Genomic DNA, 20,234 nt, shown 5'->3' on the forward strand with positions numbered 1-20,234 from the left:
ATCCCTCAGCCTGGCCTACCCCAGCTCCTCGCAATATCCCTCAGCCCGGCCTACCCCAGCTCCTCATAATATCCCTCAACGCCACCTACCCCAGCTCCTCACAATATCCCTCAACCCCCACCTACCCCAGCTCCTCGCAATATCCCTCAACACCACCTACCCCAGCTCCTCGCAATATCCCTCAACGCCCACGAGCAGCTTCTCTATTCACAGCGCAAGCCCTGATGGCGACCATTCATCTGTGGAGGTCTTGGGGGGGTGGGGCTCGGCGATAGTCTGCCCCCACAATGGAAGGATGCAGGGTCCAAACAATGGAAAATCCTCTTCACACCTCAGTGCGATCTGACCAGTAACTTGCGTTGCAGACGTGTGCCACGTATTTGGCGCAGGTTCCCTGGGCTGATAGTATCCAGCCAAAGAAATCAGTTCAGGCTAAAACATTCGAGTCGAATGTATCCCCCAAACCTGTGATTACACGGAAGCAGCTAACAGAATGTAGCCAAGCGGGCGATCAGCTCACGCTGCCTTCTTAAAATGGCATTTGTGTTTGGTTTGGGTGAAAACCATTCACTGAGTTCAATTTTCTTTTTTTCAATTGGTGTTTCCTCTCCCCCCACCTTCGTCTCCCCTATCCCGTCTCAAAAGCTTCGAGAAGTCCGAACAGCAGAGGTACAGGGACCAGTTCCGCTATGCCACAGGCTGATGACTATGCGGCCTCTCAAAGCACCAAGAAGCAGAAGAGGAACATGAAGGCCTTTGGTTACTGTGTCTTCGTTATGTTGGCTGGCGTATTCATCCACTATGTCGGCTTCAGGTGAGTGTGGTGTGTCAAAACCTGCTTGTTTTCCTGAGACATTTTCCCCAGCTGTTCTGCTGTATGTCCCTGTGAAGAGGGAGCTTTACTCGGTATCTAACCCCGTGCTGTACCTGTCCTGGGAGTGTTTGATGGGGACGGTGTAGAGGGAGCTTTACTCTGTCTCTAACCCCGTGCTGTACCTGTCCTGGGAGTGTTTGATGGGGACAGTGTAGAGGGAGCTTTACTCTGTATCTAACCCCGTGCTGTACCTGTCCTGTGAGTGTTTTATGGGGACAGTGCAGAGGGCGCCCTATTCCCATAATCCCATAACCTAACCAGCACATCCCTCAATTCTAAGGGGTCATTTAACTCCACCTAACATGTACATCTTTGGACTGTCGGAAGTCAGCACTGAGAGCGCCGCACTTTCAGAGGATCAGTACTGAGGGAGCACCGCACTGTCAGAGGGTCAGTACTGAGGGAGTGCTGCACTGTCAGAGGGTCAGTACTGAGGGAGTGCTGCACTGTCAGAGGATCAGTACTGAGGGAGTGCCGCACTGTCAGAGGGTCAGTACTGAGGGAGTGCCGCACTGTCAGAGGGCAGTACTGAGGGAGTGCTGCACTGTCAGAGGGTCAGTACTGAGGGAGTGCCGCACTGTCAGAGGGCAGTACTGAGGGAGTGCTGCACTGTCAGAGGGTCAGTACTGAGGGAGGGTCGCACTGTCAGAGGGTCAGTACTGAGGAGGTGCCGCACTGTCAGAGGGTCAGTACTGAGGGAGGGCCGCACTGTCAGAGAGTCAGTACTGAGGGAGTGCCGCACTGTCAGAGGGTCAGTGCTGAGGGAGTGCCGCACTGTCAGAGAGTCAGTACTGAGGGAGTGCCGCACTGTCAGAGGGTCAGTGCTGAGGGAGTGCCGCACTGTCAGGGGGTCAGTACTGAGGGAATGCTGCACTGTCAGAGGGTCAGTACTGAGGGAATGCTGCACTGTCAGAGAGTCAGTACTGAGGGAGTGCCGCACTGTCAGAGGGTCAGTACTGAGGGAGTGCTGCACTGTCAGAGGGTCAGTACTGAGGGAGTGCTGCACTATCAGAGGGTCAGTACTGAGGGAGTGCTGCACTGTCAGAGGGTCAGTACTGAGGGAGTGCTGCACTGTCAGAGGGTCAGTACTGAGGGAGCGTTGCACTGTCAGAGGGTCAGTACGGAGGGAGTGCCGCACTGTCAGAGGGTCAGTACTGAGGGAGTGCCGCACTGTCAGAGGGTCAGTACTGAGGGAGTGCTGCACTGTCAGAGGGTCAGTACTGAGGGAGCGCTGCACTGTCAGAGGGTCAGTACTGAGGGAGCGCCGCACTGTCAGAGGGTCAGTACTGAGGAGGTGCTACACTGTCAGAGGGTCAGTACTGAGGGAGTGCCGCACTGTCAGAGGGTCAGTACTGAGGGAGTGCTGCACTGTCAGAGGGTCAGTACGGAGGGAGTGCTGCACTATCAGAGGGTCAGTGCTGAGGGAGTGCTGCACTGTCAGAGGGTCAGTACTGAGGGAGTGCTGCACTGTCAGAGGGTCAGTACTGAGGGAGTGCTGCACTGTCAGAGGGTCAGTACTGAGGGAGTGCCGCACTGTCAGAGGGTCAGTACTGAGGGAATGCCGCACTATCAGAGGGTCAGTGCTGAGGGAGTGCCGCACTGTCAGAGGGTCAGTACTGAGGGAGTGCTTCACTGTCAGAGGGTCAGTACTGAGGGAGTGCCACACTGTCAGAGGGTCAGTACTGAGTAGGGTGGGTGTGTGTGTGTGTGGGGGGGGGGGGGGTGCTACCCTGTGTCATTGGGCCCGACATCGCAAATAAAATTAGGTCTGTCAGGGTCCCATCACTCCGCCGTCCGTGGGATCTTACTGTGCCGCTCCGCCACCACCTGTTTGGGAGACTTGAAAGGTGCTGAATAAATGCGCAGCCTTCTGTCGAGCAAGTGGGAATTGTGTGAGTGGCAGTGCAGGGGATTGAAAGGCAGGAATCTCACCCAGAGAACATTGTTGGCCTGAGCACTGTTTGGATAAGACCAGGCGTTTGTGCTGTGAGGGAGTGGTGACAGAGGAGCCTGACAGGTTATTGTGTTGTGATTGTGATGGGGGGGGGAGCCACTGGAGAATGGATTTCATACATTCACTACTTTCCATAACAACATCCGTTGAGGGGGGTTGGGAAAGACAGGTAGCCACTGGTGCAAAGAGCCACATTGCGATTAGTTTGAACTCTGCGTGGAGTTCCGACCCCTGTGTCCAAGAGCCTTCAAAGGAGAAGGGCCCGTGTTTCTCCGCGACTTGGAACCAACTTGTGAAATGAGCCGCTCAGGAAATGAACTGGCCTCCGGTCAAAAGTTGTGACGGGATTTCATCCAGGGTTTTTTTTTTGTTGTTGATCTATCCCAGAGTGTTGAGTAACGCCGTGTCAGCACATCGTGGGAGCCGGTGGCAGACCCCAGATTGGGGCTCCCCGTGGGTTCGCGGTGTGAGAGACGCGGGGAAGATGTTTCACACGCACGGGCGAGATCGGAATTGGGGGGGGGGGGGGGGACGCATCAATATGCGACGGTCACTGATAAATCCGATCGGGGAATTCAGGAGAAACCTCTTCACCCAGAGAGTTGGGGGAGAATGTGGGATTCGCTCCCACAGGGAGTGGGGCAGAATGTGGGACTCGCTCCCACGGGGAGTGGGGGAGAATGTGGGACTCGCTCCCACGGGGAGTGGGGGAGAATGTGGGACTCGCTCCCACAGGGAGTGGGGGAGAATATGGGACTCGCTCCCACAGGGAGTGGGGGAATGTGGGACTCGCTCCCATGGGGAGTGGGGGAGAATGTGGGACTCGCTCCCACAGGGAGTGGGGGAGAATGTGGAACTCGCTCCCACAGGGGAATGGGGAGAATGTGGGACTCGGTCCCACAGGGAGTGGGGGAGAATGTGGGTCTTGCTCCCACAGGGAATGGGGAGAATGTGGGACTCGCTCCCACAGGGAGTGGGGGAGAATGTGGGACTCGCTCCCACAGGGAGCTCTCGAGGTGAAGCTTGTTGATATGTTGAGGGGGAAAGCTGGATAAACACATGCCGGTTGGAGGAATAGCAGGATATGGAGATGGGGGAAATGAAGATGGAGGTGGGTGAAGGAGGAGCAGGTACGTCAGCTAATGGTCCACAAGACCAGTGTGTGTTGGAAATTCTCCGATTTCTATATTCGATGGAGAGGGATCATTGTACTTAACCCAAGAGCCTCTTCTCAGGGGGATTGTCAGCAATAGGGTCCCAGGCCAGAGTGCTAGGCCGGTCGGGACTGTTGAGGAGGCTGTGTGGTCAATGCGGTGACTGAATCAGACTGGACTGTCTCACGTTGACGGGCTCAATGTTCTGAGGCCTCAGTAGCCAGTAACTGTTCAGTGCGGTTTTGGAAGTGGGTGATAGGTGCAGTCCAGAGTATGAGGAGTCCCAGAAAAATACAGTGCAGGAAAGGCCCTTTGGCCCATCGAGTCCATACCACCGCATGAGGTAAAGAGAGGTACCTCTCCCACCCAACCCATATGCCCCTCAAATCCCAACGACACCCCTCCAACCCCAGAGACACACCCAACCCCATAGACACACCCCAACCCCATAGACACACCCCAACCCCATAGACACACCCCAACCCCATAGACACACCCCAACCCCATAGACACACACCCAAACCCCATAGACACACCCCAACCCCATAGACACACACCAACCCCATAGACACACCCCAGCCCCATAGACACACACCCCAACCCCATTGACACACCCCCAACCCCATAGACACACCCCAGCCCCATCGACACACAGCCCAACCCCATAGACACACACCCCAACCCCATTGACACCCCCCCAACCCCATAGACACACCCCAGCCCCATCGACACACAGCCCAACCCCACAGACACACCCCAACCCCATAGACACACCCCAACCCCATAGACACACCCCCAACCCCATAGACACACCCCAACCCCATAGACACACCCCAACCCCATAGACACACCCCAACCCCATAGACACACACCAACCCCATAGACACACACCCCAACCCCATAGACACACCCCAACCCCATAGACACACCCCAACCCCATAGACACACACCCAAACCCCATAGACACACCCAAACCCCATAGACACACCCCAACCCCATAGACACACCCCAACCCCATAGACACACACCCAACCCCATAGACACACACCAAACCCATAGACACACACCCAACCCCATAGACACACACCAAACCCATAGACACACACCCAAACCCCATAGACACACCCCAACCCTATAGACACACCCCAACCCCATAGACACACACCAACCCCATAGACACACCCCAACCCCATAGACACACCCCAACCCCATAGACACACCCCAACCCCATAGACACACAGCCCAGCCCCATAGACACACACCCCAGCCCCATAGACACACACCCCAGCCCCATAGACACACCCCAACCCCATAGACACAGACCAACCCCATAGACACACAGCCCAACCCCATAGACACACCCCAACCCCATAGACACACCCTAACCCCATAGACACACCCCAACCCCATAGACACCCCCCAACCCCATAGACACACACCCCAGCCCCATAGACACACCCCAACCCCATAGACACACCCTAACCCCAGAGACACACCCCAACCCCATAGACACACCCCAACCCCATAGACACACCCCAACCCCATAGACACACCCCAACCCCATAGACACACCCCAACCCCAGAGACACACATCCCAACCCCATAGACACACACCCCAACCCCATAGACACACCCCAACCCCATTGACACACAGCCCAACCCCATAGACACACACCCCAACCCCATAGACACACCCCAACCCCATAGACACACACCCAAACCCCATAGACACACCCCAACCCCATAGACACACCCCAACCCCATAGACACACACCCCAACCCCATAGACACACCCCCCAACCCCATAGACACACCCCCCAACCCTATAGACACACCCCAACCCTATAGACACACCCCAACCCCATAGACACACCCCAACCCCATTGACACAGACCAACCCCATAGACACACCCCAACCCCATAGACACACCCCCAACCCCATAGACACACCCCAACCCCATAGACACACCCCCAACCCCATAGACACACCCCAACCCCATAGACACACCCAAACCCCATAGACACACCCAAACCCCATAGACACACCCCAGCCCCATAGACACACCCCAGCCCCATAGACACACCCCAACCCCATAGACACACCCACCAGCCCCATAGACACACCCCAACCCCATAGACACACCCCAACCCCATAGACACACCCCAACCCCATAGACACACCCCAACCCCATAGACATACAGCCCAACCCCATAGACACACACCCCACCCCATAGACACACCCCAAGCCCATAGACACACACCCCAACCCCATAGACGCACCCCAACCCCATAGACACACCCCAAACCCCATAGACACACCCCAACCCCATAGACACACACCAACCCCATAGACACACAGCCCAACCCCATAGACACACACCAACCCCATAGACACACACCCAAACCCCATTGACACACAGCCCAACCCCATAGACACACACCCAACCCCATAGACACACCCCAACCCCATAGACACACACCCAAACCCCATAGACACACCCCAACCCCATAGACACACACCAACCCCATAGACACACCCCAACCCCATAGACACACACCCAAACCCCATAGACACACCCCAACCCCATAGACACACACTAACCCCATAGACACACACCCCAACCCCATAGACACACACCCCAACCCCATTGACACACCCCAACCTCATAGACACACCCCAACCCCAGAGACACACCCCAACCCCATAGACACACCCCAACCCCATAGACACACACCAACCCTATAGAAACACCCCAACCCCATAGACACACCCCAACCCCATAGACACACCCCAACCCCATAGACACACCCCAACCCCATAGACACACCCCCAACCCCATAGACACACCCCAACCCTATAGACACACCCCAACCCCATAGACACACACCAACCCCATAGACACACACCCCAACCCCATAGACACACCCCAACCCCATAGACACACCCAAACCCCATAGACACACCCCAGCCCCATAGACACACCCCAACCCCATAGACACACCCACCAGCCCCATAGACACACCCCAACCCCATAGACACACCCCAACCCCATAGACACACCCCAACCCCATAGACACACCCCAACCCCATAGACATACAGCCCAACCCCATAGACACACACCCCACCCCATAGACACACCCCAAGCCCATAGACACACACCCCAACCCCATAGACGCACCCCAACCCCATAGACACACACCCAAACCCCATAGACACACCCCAACCCCATAGACACACACCAACCCCATAGACACACAGCCCAACCCCATAGACACACACCAACCCCATAGACACACACCCAAACCCCATTGACACACAGCCCAACCCCATAGACACACACCCAACCCCATAGACACACCCCAACCCCATAGACACACACCCAAACCCCATAGACACACCCCAACCCCATAGACACACACCAACCCCATAGACACACCCCAACCCCATAGACACACACCCAAACCCCATAGACACACCCCAACCCCATAGACACACACTAACCCCATAGACACACACCCCAACCCCATAGACACACACCCCAACCCCATTGACACACCCCAACCTCATAGACACACCCCAACCCCAGAGACACACCCCAACCCCATAGACACACCCCAACCCCATAGACACACCCCAACCCTATAGACACACCCCAACCCCATAGACACACCCCAACCCCATAGACACACCCCAACCCCATAGACACACCCCAACCCCATAGACACACCCCCAACCCCATAGACACACCCCAACCCTATAGACACACCCCAACCCCATAGACACACACCAACCCCATAGACACACACCCCAACCCCATAGACACACCCCAACCCCATAGACACACCCCAACCCCATAGACACACCCCAACTCCATAGACACACACCCCAGCCCCATAGACACACCCCAACCCCATAGACACACACACCCCAACCCCATAGACACACCCCAACCCCATAGACACACCCCAACCCCATAGACACACCCCAACCCCATAGACACACCCCAACTCCATAGACACACACCCCAGCCCCATAGACACACCCCAACCCCATAGACACACACACCCCAACCCCATAGACACACACCCCAACCCCATAGACACACCCCAACCCCATAGACACACCCCAACCCCAGAGACACACATCCCAACCCCATAGACACACACCCCAACCCCATAGACACACCCCAACCCCATTGACACACAGCCCAACCCCATAGACACACACCCCAACCCCATAGACACACCCCAACCCCATAGACACACACCCAAACCCCATAGACACACCCCAACCCCATAGACACACCCCAACCCCATAGACACACACCCCAACCCCATAGACACACCCCCCAACCCCATAGACACACCCCCCAACCCTATAGACACACCCCAACCCTATAGACACACCCCAACCCCATAGACACACCCCAACCCCATTGACACAGACCAACCCCATTGACACACCCCAACCCCATAGACACACCCCAACCCCATAGACACACCCCAACCCCATAGACACACCCCAACCCCATAGACACACCCCAACCCCATAGACACACCCAACCCCATAGACACACCCAAACCCCATAGACACACCCCAGCCCCATAGACACACCCCAACCCCATAGACACACCCACCAGCCCCATAGACACACCCCAACCCCATAGACACACCCCAACCCCATAGACACACCCCAACCCCATAGACACACCCCAACCCCATAGACACACCCCAAACCCCATAGACACACCCAAACCCCATAGACACACACCCAAACCCCATAGACACACCCCAACCCCATAGACACACCCCAACCCTATAGACACACCCCAACCCCATAGACACACCCCAACCCCATTGACACAGACCAACCCCATTGACACACCCCAACCCCATAGACACACCCCAACCCCATAGACACACCCCAACCCCATAGACACACCCCCAACCCCATAGACACACCCCAACCCCATAGACACACCCAAACCCCATAGACACACCCAAACCCCATAGACACACCCCAGCCCCATAGACACACCCCAACCCCATAGACACACCCACCAGCCCCATAGACACACCCCAACCCCATAGACACACCCCAACCCCATAGACACACCCCAACCCCATAGACACACCCCAACCCCATAGACACACCCCAAACCCCATAGACACACCCAAACCCCATAGACACACACCCAAACCCCATAGACACACCCCAACCCCATAGACACACCCCAACCCCATAGACATACAGCCCAACCCCATAGACACACACCCCACCCCATAGACACACCCCAAGCCCATAGACACACACCCCAACCCCATAGACGCACCCCAACCCCATAGACACACACCCAAACCCCATAGACACACCCCAACCCCATAGACACACACCAATCCCATAGACACACAGCCCAACCCCATAGACACACACCAACCCCATAGACACACACCCAAACCCCATTGACACACAGCCCAACCCCATAGACACACACCCAACCCCATAGACACACCCCAACCCCATAGACACACACCCAAACCCCATAGACACACCCCAACCCCATAGACACACACCAACCCCATAGACACACCCCAACCCCATAGACACACACCCAAACCCCATAGACACACCCCAACCCCATAGACACACACTAACCCCATAGACACACACCCCAACCCCATAGACACACACCCCAACCCCATTGACACACCCCAACCCCATAGACACACCCCAACCCCAGAGACACACCCCAACCCCATAGACACACCCCAACCCCATAGACACACCCCAACCCCATAGACACACCCCAACCCCATAGACACACCCCAACCCCATAGACACACCCCAACCCCATAGACACACCCCAACCCCATAGACACACCCCCAACCCCATAGACACACCCCAACCCTATAGACACACCCCAACCCCATAGACACACACCAACCCCATAGACACACACCCCAACCCCATAGACACACCCCAACCCCATAGACACACCCCACCCCCATAGACACACCCCAACCCCATAGACACACCCCAACTCCATAGACACACACCCCAGCCCCATAGACACACCCCAACCCCATAGACACACACACCCCAACCCCATAGACACACCCCAACCCCATAGACACACCCCAACCCCATAGACACACCCCAACCCCATAGACACACCCCAACCCCATAGACACACACCCCAGCCCCATAGACACACCCCAACCCCATAGACACACACACCCCAACCCCATAGACACACACCCCAACCCCATAGACACACAGCCCAACCCCATAGACACACCCCAACCCCATTGACACACAGCCCAACCCCATAGACACACACCCAAACCCCATAGACACACCCCAACCCCATAGACACACCCCCAACCCCATAGACGCACCCCCAACCCCATAGACACACACCCCAACCCCATAGACACACCCCAACCCCATAGACACACCCCAACCCCATAGACACACAGCCCAACCCCATAGACACACAGCCCAACCCCATAGACACACACCCCAACCCCATAGACACACCCCAACCCCATAGACACACCCCAACCCCATAGACACACACCCCAGCCCCATAGACACACAGCCCAACCCCATAGACACACCCCAACCTCATAGACACACCCCAACCCCATAGACACACCCCAACCCCATAGACACACCCCAACCCCATAGACACACACCAACCCCATAGACACACACCCCAACCCCATAGACACACACCAGCCCCATAGACACACCCCAACCCCATAGACACACCCTAACCCCATAGACACACCCCCCACCCCATAGACACACCCCAACCCCATAGACACAGACCAACCCCACAGACACACACCCCAATCCCATAGACACCAAATGATCAAGAGATAGTCTTTTCATGGCAGAGAGAGCAACAGTACACCTGCTGTATCTGGCTTCAGCTCCAACAATGAAGACAAATCTAAAACACACCCTGCAGCAAACATCCTAAAACGAAAGTAAAAAGCTGACAGACAGCCCAGCTCCGACCACACTCCTGACATCACTGCAGTACTAAACACTCATTTCTTAAAGGTACACTCACTACAGATATTTATATACACACCCATTTATAAACACCCATTTCTTAAAGGTACACTCACATGACACTCGGCTAATAAAGGCAAGTATACCATAGGCCTTCTTTCAAGATGGCGGCTCACCCATCTTCTCGAGGGGCAATTAGGGATGGGTGATAAATTCTAGGCCTTCCCAGCAACTCTCACATCCCGGGAATGAGTAATGCAAAAACTGATGGACCTATGCATTGGGAATTTCTGCTCACGATCGCCCAGTTAGGGATTGGCATCTAACCTTCCCTTTTCAAAGAGGCTTCAAATTGGCGTCTTGTCCAACACTTGGCAACAGGGATAACCGTTCAGTCAGCTGGTATGAGTCCAGGATAACTCCTTCCCGTTATTCGAACTGTTTCTGCATTTTGAAGTGTGCGGGTCAACACAAGTTGAAATAAACTTCCGCCTGGAACTCCGACCCCGGGAAGGGGGGAGGGCTCCGCTATGGCCCGGCCCTCGATCGGGGCCATCTGATGGGCGCGGCCTCTCAGGCTGTGGGCCTCCTTTCTTTCGCGCCGGTCCCTTTAGCCCTGCGCCACGTGGAGCACACCAGAATGACAGGGAGTGGGATAGCTTGATCTTGGTTTCGGACAAGGCTCGGCACAACATTGAGGGCCGAAGGGCCTGTTCTGTGCTGTATTGTTCTATGTTCACTGTATCCATCTGCTCTGCTACCTGAAGGGGCCGGTGTATATGCACCCCAAGGTCCCTCTGATCCTCGGTGCTTCCCGGTGTCCTGCCGTTTATTACGTAGTCCCTCGCCTTGTTTGTCCTGCCCAAGTGCGTCACCTCACACTTACCCGGAGAGGCTTGACCGGGTGAGGGCTGCAGATTTCTTTCCCTAAAGGGAAGATTCGTGAACCAGATGGTATTTCAGTAAGGCGTTTGATAAGGTTCCCCACGGTAGGCTATTGCAGAAAATAAGGAAGTATGGAATTGAAGGTGATTTAGCGGTTTGGATCAGTAATTGGCTAGCTGAAAGAAGACAGAGGGTGGTGGTTGATGGCAAATGTTCATCCTGGAGTTCAGTTACTAGTGGTGTACCGCAAGGATCTGTTTTGGGGCCACTGCTGTTCGTCATTTTATAAATGACCTGGAAGAGGGTGTAGAAGGATGGGTTAGTAAATTTGCAGATGACACGAAGGTCGGTGGAGTTGTGGATAGTGCTGAAGGATGTTATAGGATACAGAGGGACATAGATAAGCTGCAGAGCTGGGCTGAGAGGTGGCAGATGGAGTTTAATGCGGAAAAGTGTGAGGTGGTTCACTTTGGAAGGAGTAACAGGAATGCAGAGTACTGGGCTAATGGCAAGATTCTTGGTAGTGTAGATGAACAGAGAGATCTCGGCATCCAGGTACATAAATCCCTGAAAGTTGCCACCCAGGTTAATAGGGCTGTTAAGAAGGCATATGGTGTGCTAGCCTTTATAAGCAGGGGATTGAGTTTCGGAGCCACAAGGTCATGCTGCAGCTGTACATAACTCTGGTGCGGCCGCACCTGGAGTACTGCGTGCAGTTCTGGTCACCACATTATAGGAAGGATGTGGAAGCTTTGGAAAGGGTTCAGAGGAGATTTACTAGGATGTTGCCTGGTATGGAGGGAAGGTCTTACGAGGAAAGGCTCAGGGAATTGAGGTTGTTTTCGTTAGAGAGGAGAAGGCTGAGAGGTGACTTAATAGAGACATATAAGATAGTCAGAGGGTTAGATAGGGTGGACAGTGAGAGTCTTTTTCCTCGGGTGGTGATGACCAACACGAGGGGACATAGCTTTAAATTGAGGGGTGGTAGATATAGGACAGATATCAGAGGCAGATTCTTTACTCAGAGAGTAGTAGGGGTGTGGAACGCCCTGCCTGCAACAGTAGTAGACTCGCCAACTTTAAGGGCATTTAAGTGGTCACTGGATAGACATATGGATGAAAATGGAATAGTGTAGATCAGATAGGCTTCAGATGGTTTCACAGGTCGGCGCAACATCGAGGGCCGAAGGGTCCGTACTGCGCTGTAATGTTCTATGTTCTATGTTCTATGGGTTTTAGGACAATTGGATCACTGTTACCGAGACTTAACTTCATAATTCCTGATTTCTATTTAGAATGATTGAAGTGTCATGGTGGGGTTTGAATCCCGTGTCCCTCCCCCAGCCCTATAGCCTGGATTGCTAGGCCGGAGACCTCACGACCACCCCACCATCCTCCCCCGCTTTGGACTTGCGGCCCAAGTTCCTCATAGACTGAAAAGCAAACGTGGCCCTCACAGTTTGATGAATCAGTGTTGGGTATTGGGCGGATAAATGAGGATATATCATATATCTGCTATTATCTGTGAGCCATCTTACAGCCTGCAGTTCACGTCATGCTTTAAGGAATTGTTCAGTGAACTGGAATTCAGCGGATAGATGTTCACTCGATAAAGACACCCAGGGCCGGGTTTAATTTCCGGAAAGCATTTTCCGTCACATCGCCCTACCATCGGGATAGGATGAAGCGGGACTCCAGCGGGGTGGGGGGGCGGTTATCAACCTGTACTCCAAGTTGGGAACATCTTCTCCTCACCGGTTCAACAGAGAGCTCTCCGCAAATGTTTCGGCCGGCAGGGCGAGCTAAAAGGAGAGGCTCGAGTTAAATCTGGAAGCGCCCCTGGCGATGGTGGCACAGTGGGTATAGAATCATAGAATTTACAGTGCGGAAGGAGGCCACTCGGCCCATCGAGTCTGCACCAGCTCTTGGAAAGAGCGCCCTACCCAAGGTCAACACCTTCCACCCTATCCCAGTAACCCCACCCAACACTAAGGACAATTTTGGACACTAAGGGGCAATTTATCACGGTCAATCCACCCAACCTGCACATCTTTGGGCACTAAGGGGCAATTTAGCACGGTCAATCCATCTAACCTGCACATCTTTGGGCACTAAGGGACAATTTAGCATGGCCAATCCACCTAACCTGCACATCTTTGGACACTAAGGGGCAATTTAGCACGACCAATCCACCCAACCTGCACATCTTTGGACTGCGGGAGGAAACCGGAGCACCCGGAGGAAACCCACGCAGACATGGGGAGAACGTGCAGACTCCGCACAGACAGTGACCCAAGCCGGAATCGAACCTGGGACCCTGGAGCTGTGAAGCAATTGAGCTAACCACTATGCTCCCGTGCTGTCACTGGACTATACCAATTTAAGAAGGTGCCGGAAACTGCAAGGGTTCCAGCGTTTGAAATGCAGCGCAAAGCTCCACGAGCAGGCCTCGTCGTAACTCGGAAGGGTCGGTCCTCCCCGTTGCCCAAGTTCAGTGTGGTCCACTTTGATTATCCTACTTTGCTGAATTCATGGGAATTAAGCTCGGATAGAGTGACCCTTTCACTGGCAGTGGCAAAGCCATTTACCTTAAACCCACTCCATTTAGTGTCAGTCGCAGCGGTCCTGAGCAAGATTAGTGTGCTCTGTCCGTTAACAATTGGTGTTCTGTTCACAGCAAAGAAAGCCGGTGTTATCTGTCTATCCTGGGTGGCACCTCGCTTCAGGGCAGGTCCCGATAATGTGTCCACGCTGTCTTGTAAAGTGCTTCAAGCGATGGAGGACGTAGTGCCTGAATTGCCCCGTTAATTCTAACGGTCAGCGTGATCGGTACCGGATTTATCGCAACAGCCTTCTCATCGTCAACATCCTGGGGGCTGTCAGTAATCAGAAACTGAACTGGACCCAGCCATATACTGTGGCTACCAGAGCAGGCCAGAGGCTGGGAATCCTGCGGAGAGTAACTCACCTCCAGACTTCCCCAAAGCCTGTCCACCATCTACAAGGCACAAGTCAGGAGTGTGAGGGTCTCTCCACTCGCCTGGATGAGTGCGGCTCCCATCAACACTCTAGAAGCTCGACACCATCCAGGACAAAGCAGCCCCGCTCGATCGACACGCTAACCACAAACATTCACTCCCTCCACCCCCCGACGCACAGCGGCAGCCGTGTGCACTGTCTACAAGACGCCCCGCAGCCACTCGCTCCTCCGACAGCCCCTTCCAAACCCGCCACCTCTACCGTCTAGAAGGACGAGGGCAGCAGCAGACGCACGGGGAACACCCCCGCCTGCAAGTTCCCCCCTCCGAGCCGCTCGCCCATCCCGACTGGGAAATATATCGGCCGTTCCTTCACTGTGGCTGGGGTCAAAATCCTGGGAGCTCCCTCCCTAACAGCACGGCGGGTGTACCTACACCACACGGGACTGTGACGGGTTCACGATGGCGGCTCACCCACCACCTTCACGAGGTGCTGGGCCTAGGCCAGCGACACCCACGCCCCTTGAAAGAATTTTTTAAAAATCAAGTTCAGTAAATTAGTAGAAGCTTTCAAGAGGCAGAAGCTGGGAACTTCCTGCCAAATGATGGGGCCCGTTGACTGAACAATGCTCAGCGCTATTGGGCGATCTGCACGCAGGCTTCGTGAAATATCCACTCGCTTAACCTGTCTGTTCTCTCTCATTATTCAACACATGGGCAGCACGGTAGCACAAGTGGATAGCACTGTGGCTTCACAGCACCAGGGTCCCAGGTTCGATTCCCGGCTTGGGTCTGTGTGGAGTCTGCACGTTCTCCCCCCCCGTGTCTGCGTGGGTTTCCTCCAGGTGCTCCCACAGTCCAAAGATGTGTAGGTTAGGTGGATTGGCCGTGCTAAATTTCCCCTTAGTGTCCAAAGTTGTGCAGGTTAAGTGGATTGGCCGTGCTAAATTGCCCCTTAGTGTCCAAAGATGTGCAGGTTAGGTGGATTGGCCGTGCTAAATTGTCCCTTAGTGTCCAAAAAAAGGTTAGGAGGGGTTATTGGGTTCTGGGGATAGGGTGGAAGTGAGGGCCTAATGTGGGTCAGGGCAGACTCGATGGGCTGAATGGCCTCCTTCTGCCACTCTCTGTTCTATGTTCTAACACCCCCACCTTCCCAATCGCCTTGTCGATGACTCGGTGCTGTACCAAATGGTGTCAGCAACCACGGCCTTCCAAACTCTCCGGTACTTGGCGTAGTGGGAATGTCAATGGACACCCAGGCTGATAGCCTGGGGACACGGCTTTGAATCCCACCCCGGCAGCCGGTGGAATTTAACTTCGATGAATAAAATCTGGAATTATAGAGCTCGGTCTCGGTAACGGCGACCATGACAACGATCATGGAATGGTGTCAATAAAAAACACCTGGTTCACTCATGTCCCCCTTGAGGGGAAAGGGGGAATTCTGCTGTCCTTACCCCGGTCTGGCCTACATGTGACTCCAGACCCCCCCCCAAACACAAGAGCCGAGCGAGGCACTCGGTTCAAGGGGGCAATTAGGGATGGGCAACAAATTGTGGGATTTGTCAGCGATGTCCTCATCCCCCATGACAGAATGATTATTCTTAAGAAGCAGGGCTCACAGTGTGGGAATGTGCGACGAGGCGGGGTAGCTCTTTGCGGACCAGCATGGACAACTGTGGGCCGAATGGCCTCCTCATGGCTCAGTCAAAGTCTCTGTACTTTTGTGAGGGCACTTTGGACATCCGGACAGACACTTCCTGACCCCCCCCCTTCGGACCCTATCTGCTGTCTTCAGTGAAGCTTTAGCCGCCCGATAGGATCTTCGATCTGCTCCGAGAGGGCGGAGGAACAGTTGTTTTTTTTTTTTTAAACCCCTTTCATTGTGTCGTATGTGGGACCTGGGTTCACCATGCGACACGGTGGAAGAGTGGTTAGCACTGTGGTATCACAGCGTCAGGGTCCCAGGTTCGATTCCCGGCTTGGGTCACTGTCTGTGCAGAGTCTGCACGTTCTCACCGTGTATGCGTGGGTTTCCTCCGGGTGCTCCGGTTTCCTCCCACAAGTCATAGATTATCATAGAATTTACAGTGCAGAAGGAGGCCATTCGGCCCATCGAGTGTGCACCGTCTCTTGGAAAGAGCACCCTACCCAAGGTCAACACCTCCACCCTATCCCCATAATCCAGTAACCCCACCCAACACTAAGGGCAATTTTGGTCACTAAGGGCATTTTATCACGGCCAATCCACCCTAACCTGCACATCTTTGGACTGTGGGAGGAAACCGGAGCGCCCGGAGGAAACCCACGCAGACACGGGGAGGATGTGCCGACTCCGCACAGACAGTGACACAAGCCGGAATCGAACCTGGGACCCTGGAGCTTTGAAGCCATTGTGCTATCCACAATGCTACCATGCTGCCCCAAAAGACGTGCTTGTTGGGTGATTTGGATATTCTGAATTCTCCCTCTGTGACCCGAACAGGCGCCGGAATGTGGCGACGAGGGGATTTTCACAGTAACTTCATCGCAGTGTTTATGTCAGCCGACTTGTGACAATAAAGATTATTATTAAATGAATGAGCTGCTGGATCAAGTCCACAAATGGCTGTGATCCACGAACCAGAATGTTTGTTTATGAGGCAAGTTTGCAAAACTCAGAGGCTCTGGATTTTATTTGTTTTAAATATCCAGGCTGAGGATTCGAATAACATGTTTTTTTTGGGGGTGGGGGGGGGAATGTTTATGAGTGGTGATTGGTGCAGCGTCCAGCTGTGCTCCAGCTGCAACAGCCTGCATTTGTCTAGCACCTTCAACAGAGTGAGACACCCCAAGGCCACCCACCCCCCATGCACGGCCGTCAATAGCGGAGCGATGGGAATCGGGAAATGCTCGAGAGGCCGGACTTGGAGGAGCGCAGAGATCTCGGAGGGTTGTCGGGGCTGGAGGAGGTTACAGAGATAGGGAGGGTTGTAGGGACTGGAGGAGGTTAGAGAGCTAGGGAGGGTGTAGGGGCTGGAGGAGATTACAGAGATAGGGAGAGCTGTCAGGGGCTGGAGGAGGTTACAGAGATAGGGAGGGTTGTCGAGGCTGGAGGAGGTTACAGAGATAGGGAGGGTTGTAGGGGCTGGAGGAGGTTACAGAGATAGGGAGGGGTGTAGGGGCTGGAGGAGGTTACAGAGATAGGGAGGGGGTGTAGGGGCTGGAGGAGGTTACAGAGATAGGGAGGGGGTGTAGGGGCTGGAGGAGATTACAGAGATAGGGAGGGTTGTAGGGGGCTGGAGGAGGTTACAGAGATAGGGAGGGTTGTCGGGGGCTGGAGGAGGTTACAGAGATAGGGAGGGTTGTCGGGGGCTGGAGGAGGTTACAGAGATAGGGAGGGTTGTCGGGGGCTGGAGGAGGTTCCAAATGCCACCCCATCCACAAACATTCACTCCCTCCACCATTGACGCACAGCGGTGTACCATCTTCAACAGCACCTTCCAAACCCGCCACCTCTACCATGTAGAAGGAACGTGGGCAGCAGCAGACGCACGGGGAACACCACCACCTGCAAGTCCCCCCCCCCTCCGAGCCGCTCGCCATCCCGACTCGGAAATATATCGGCCGTTCCTTCACTGGTCAAAATCCTAGGAACTTCCTCCCTAACAGCACGGTGGGTGTACCTACACCACACGGGGATTGCGGCGGGTTCAAAATGGCGGCTCACCCACCACCTCCTCGAGGGGAAAGTAAGGCACTGCGCCTCTTTCTCGCTGCAAAGCCGGTAACAAGTATCGTCCTGCGCACAGGATTCAATCACAGGCATCACGTCCCCGGCCACCCCATCTTCACGTCGGCTCGCAGCTTTGAGCTCCCCCACTGCCGGAAAGCCGACCCGAACTGACTGACCTGGAAAGGGGGGCAGTGTTTCATTGCCGGACCAGCGGAGTAACCCAGCCTCGGACAATCGCGGTACCTTTCTGTCAGGGGGAAAGGGAGCCTCTGGTCGAAGCACACACTAAATCCCAAATGTTTGACTCCTCGTGGTCGAGGCTCGGGCTTCACTGAGGGATCGTTCCTGCAGATGTGCGAGCCCATCCATCACAGGAAACCATAAATACGCTGCGAAGGGGGGCCTCTGTGCCGGGACTCCGTGTCGTTATCGACCCGACGAGACGCTCACAGGCAGCCAGCTGCAGCTGTCGATACACGAGCTGTCCTGTGCACAAATATTGGTTTTCTGCTATCCTTGCGAGAGTTCAAATGTCCCTCGCTGCTTCCCTCCCCAAACATGTTTTCAATCGAATCCTTTCAACAACACCACGACCGCCCTCACCCTCCTTTTCCCCCCCACAAAGCCACGTCCCACAAAAAAGCCCTCAGTCTGAGTGGTCGCAGCACAGAAGGAGTCCCTCCAGCCAGTGCTGGCTATCTGTGAGGCCAGTTTAATAATAATAATCTTTATTCTCGCAAGTCGGCTCACATTGACACTGCATTGTCACTACTGTGGAAAGCCCCTCGTCGCCACACTCCGGCGCCTGTTCGGGTACACGGAGGGAGAATTCGGCATGTCCGATTCACTGAACAAGCACGTCTTCCGGGGACTTGTGGGAGGAAACCGGAGCACCCGGAGGAAACCCACGCAGACACGGGGAGAACAGTGGCCCAAGCTGGGAATCGAACCTGGAGCTGAGAAGCAATGGTGATAACCACTGTGCTACCGTGGCTCCTGTCCCGGTTCTACCCTCCCTCTGAAAGAAAACTCGCCTCACGCCTCCGTCGCTCCTTCCGCCGACCACCTCCGACCTATGACCCTCCCGTCGACCCTCTCCGCTTCCTTCTTCGTCGAGGAGAGCAGCCCCAGCTATTCCAGTCTGTCCGCATTACGGAAATCTTTCATTCTCGTCACAAAAATAAATTGTGATTCCCCCCCCCCCCCTCCAGCCAGCCCCCGAGAACATTCTCCGCCCCATCGAACAAAGCCGGTTACCCTATTATCGGGTTGTTAATCCTGTTGCGGTTTTACGGGATCTTGCTGTGCACCAATCGACTCTTGCGTTCCGCAGGCCGCAACCACGGCCGCCATTTTAAAAATCAAAATGGCTGCCGAGCGTTTCGGGACATCCTGAGGTGCCGAATAAACGGCCCCCTGGCGATCTCGGTTCCGGGTTTGAACCCCCGTTTAACATCCACCTGAGGGGGAGCAGAGACAAGGCCCCGGTTTGCACCCCCCGCCCGGCGAAGTGACTATCTTCCTGAGGGCTGCCAATGAAAATTAACGGCCATCGTCAATCTTGGCCGCCAGCACTGTTTGTGTTGACGTATCTCTGTTTGAGGAACTGACCTCCATAAAAGACGTCACAAATATTCGCTTTTGAG

General features: G+C 54.9%; 1 protein-coding gene across 1 annotated transcript in view; it reads left to right on the forward strand.

Moving 5' to 3' along the window:
- Window positions 1-626: 626 nt before the first annotated feature.
- The window catches only part of dnajc4 (DnaJ (Hsp40) homolog, subfamily C, member 4), a 51,398-nt gene continuing 31,790 nt past the window's right edge, over window positions 627-20,234 (forward strand). The window contains exon 1 of the mRNA XM_038787506.1: window positions 627-814. Coding sequence (XP_038643434.1) covers window positions 690-814 — 125 coding nt within the window. The 5' untranslated portion in view covers window positions 627-689. The remainder of the gene's footprint in view (window positions 815-20,234) is intronic.

The sequence above is a fragment of the Scyliorhinus canicula genome, chromosome 31, assembly GCF_902713615.1.
Source record: "Scyliorhinus canicula chromosome 31, sScyCan1.1, whole genome shotgun sequence".
Lineage (NCBI taxonomy): Eukaryota > Metazoa > Chordata > Chondrichthyes > Carcharhiniformes > Scyliorhinidae > Scyliorhinus > Scyliorhinus canicula.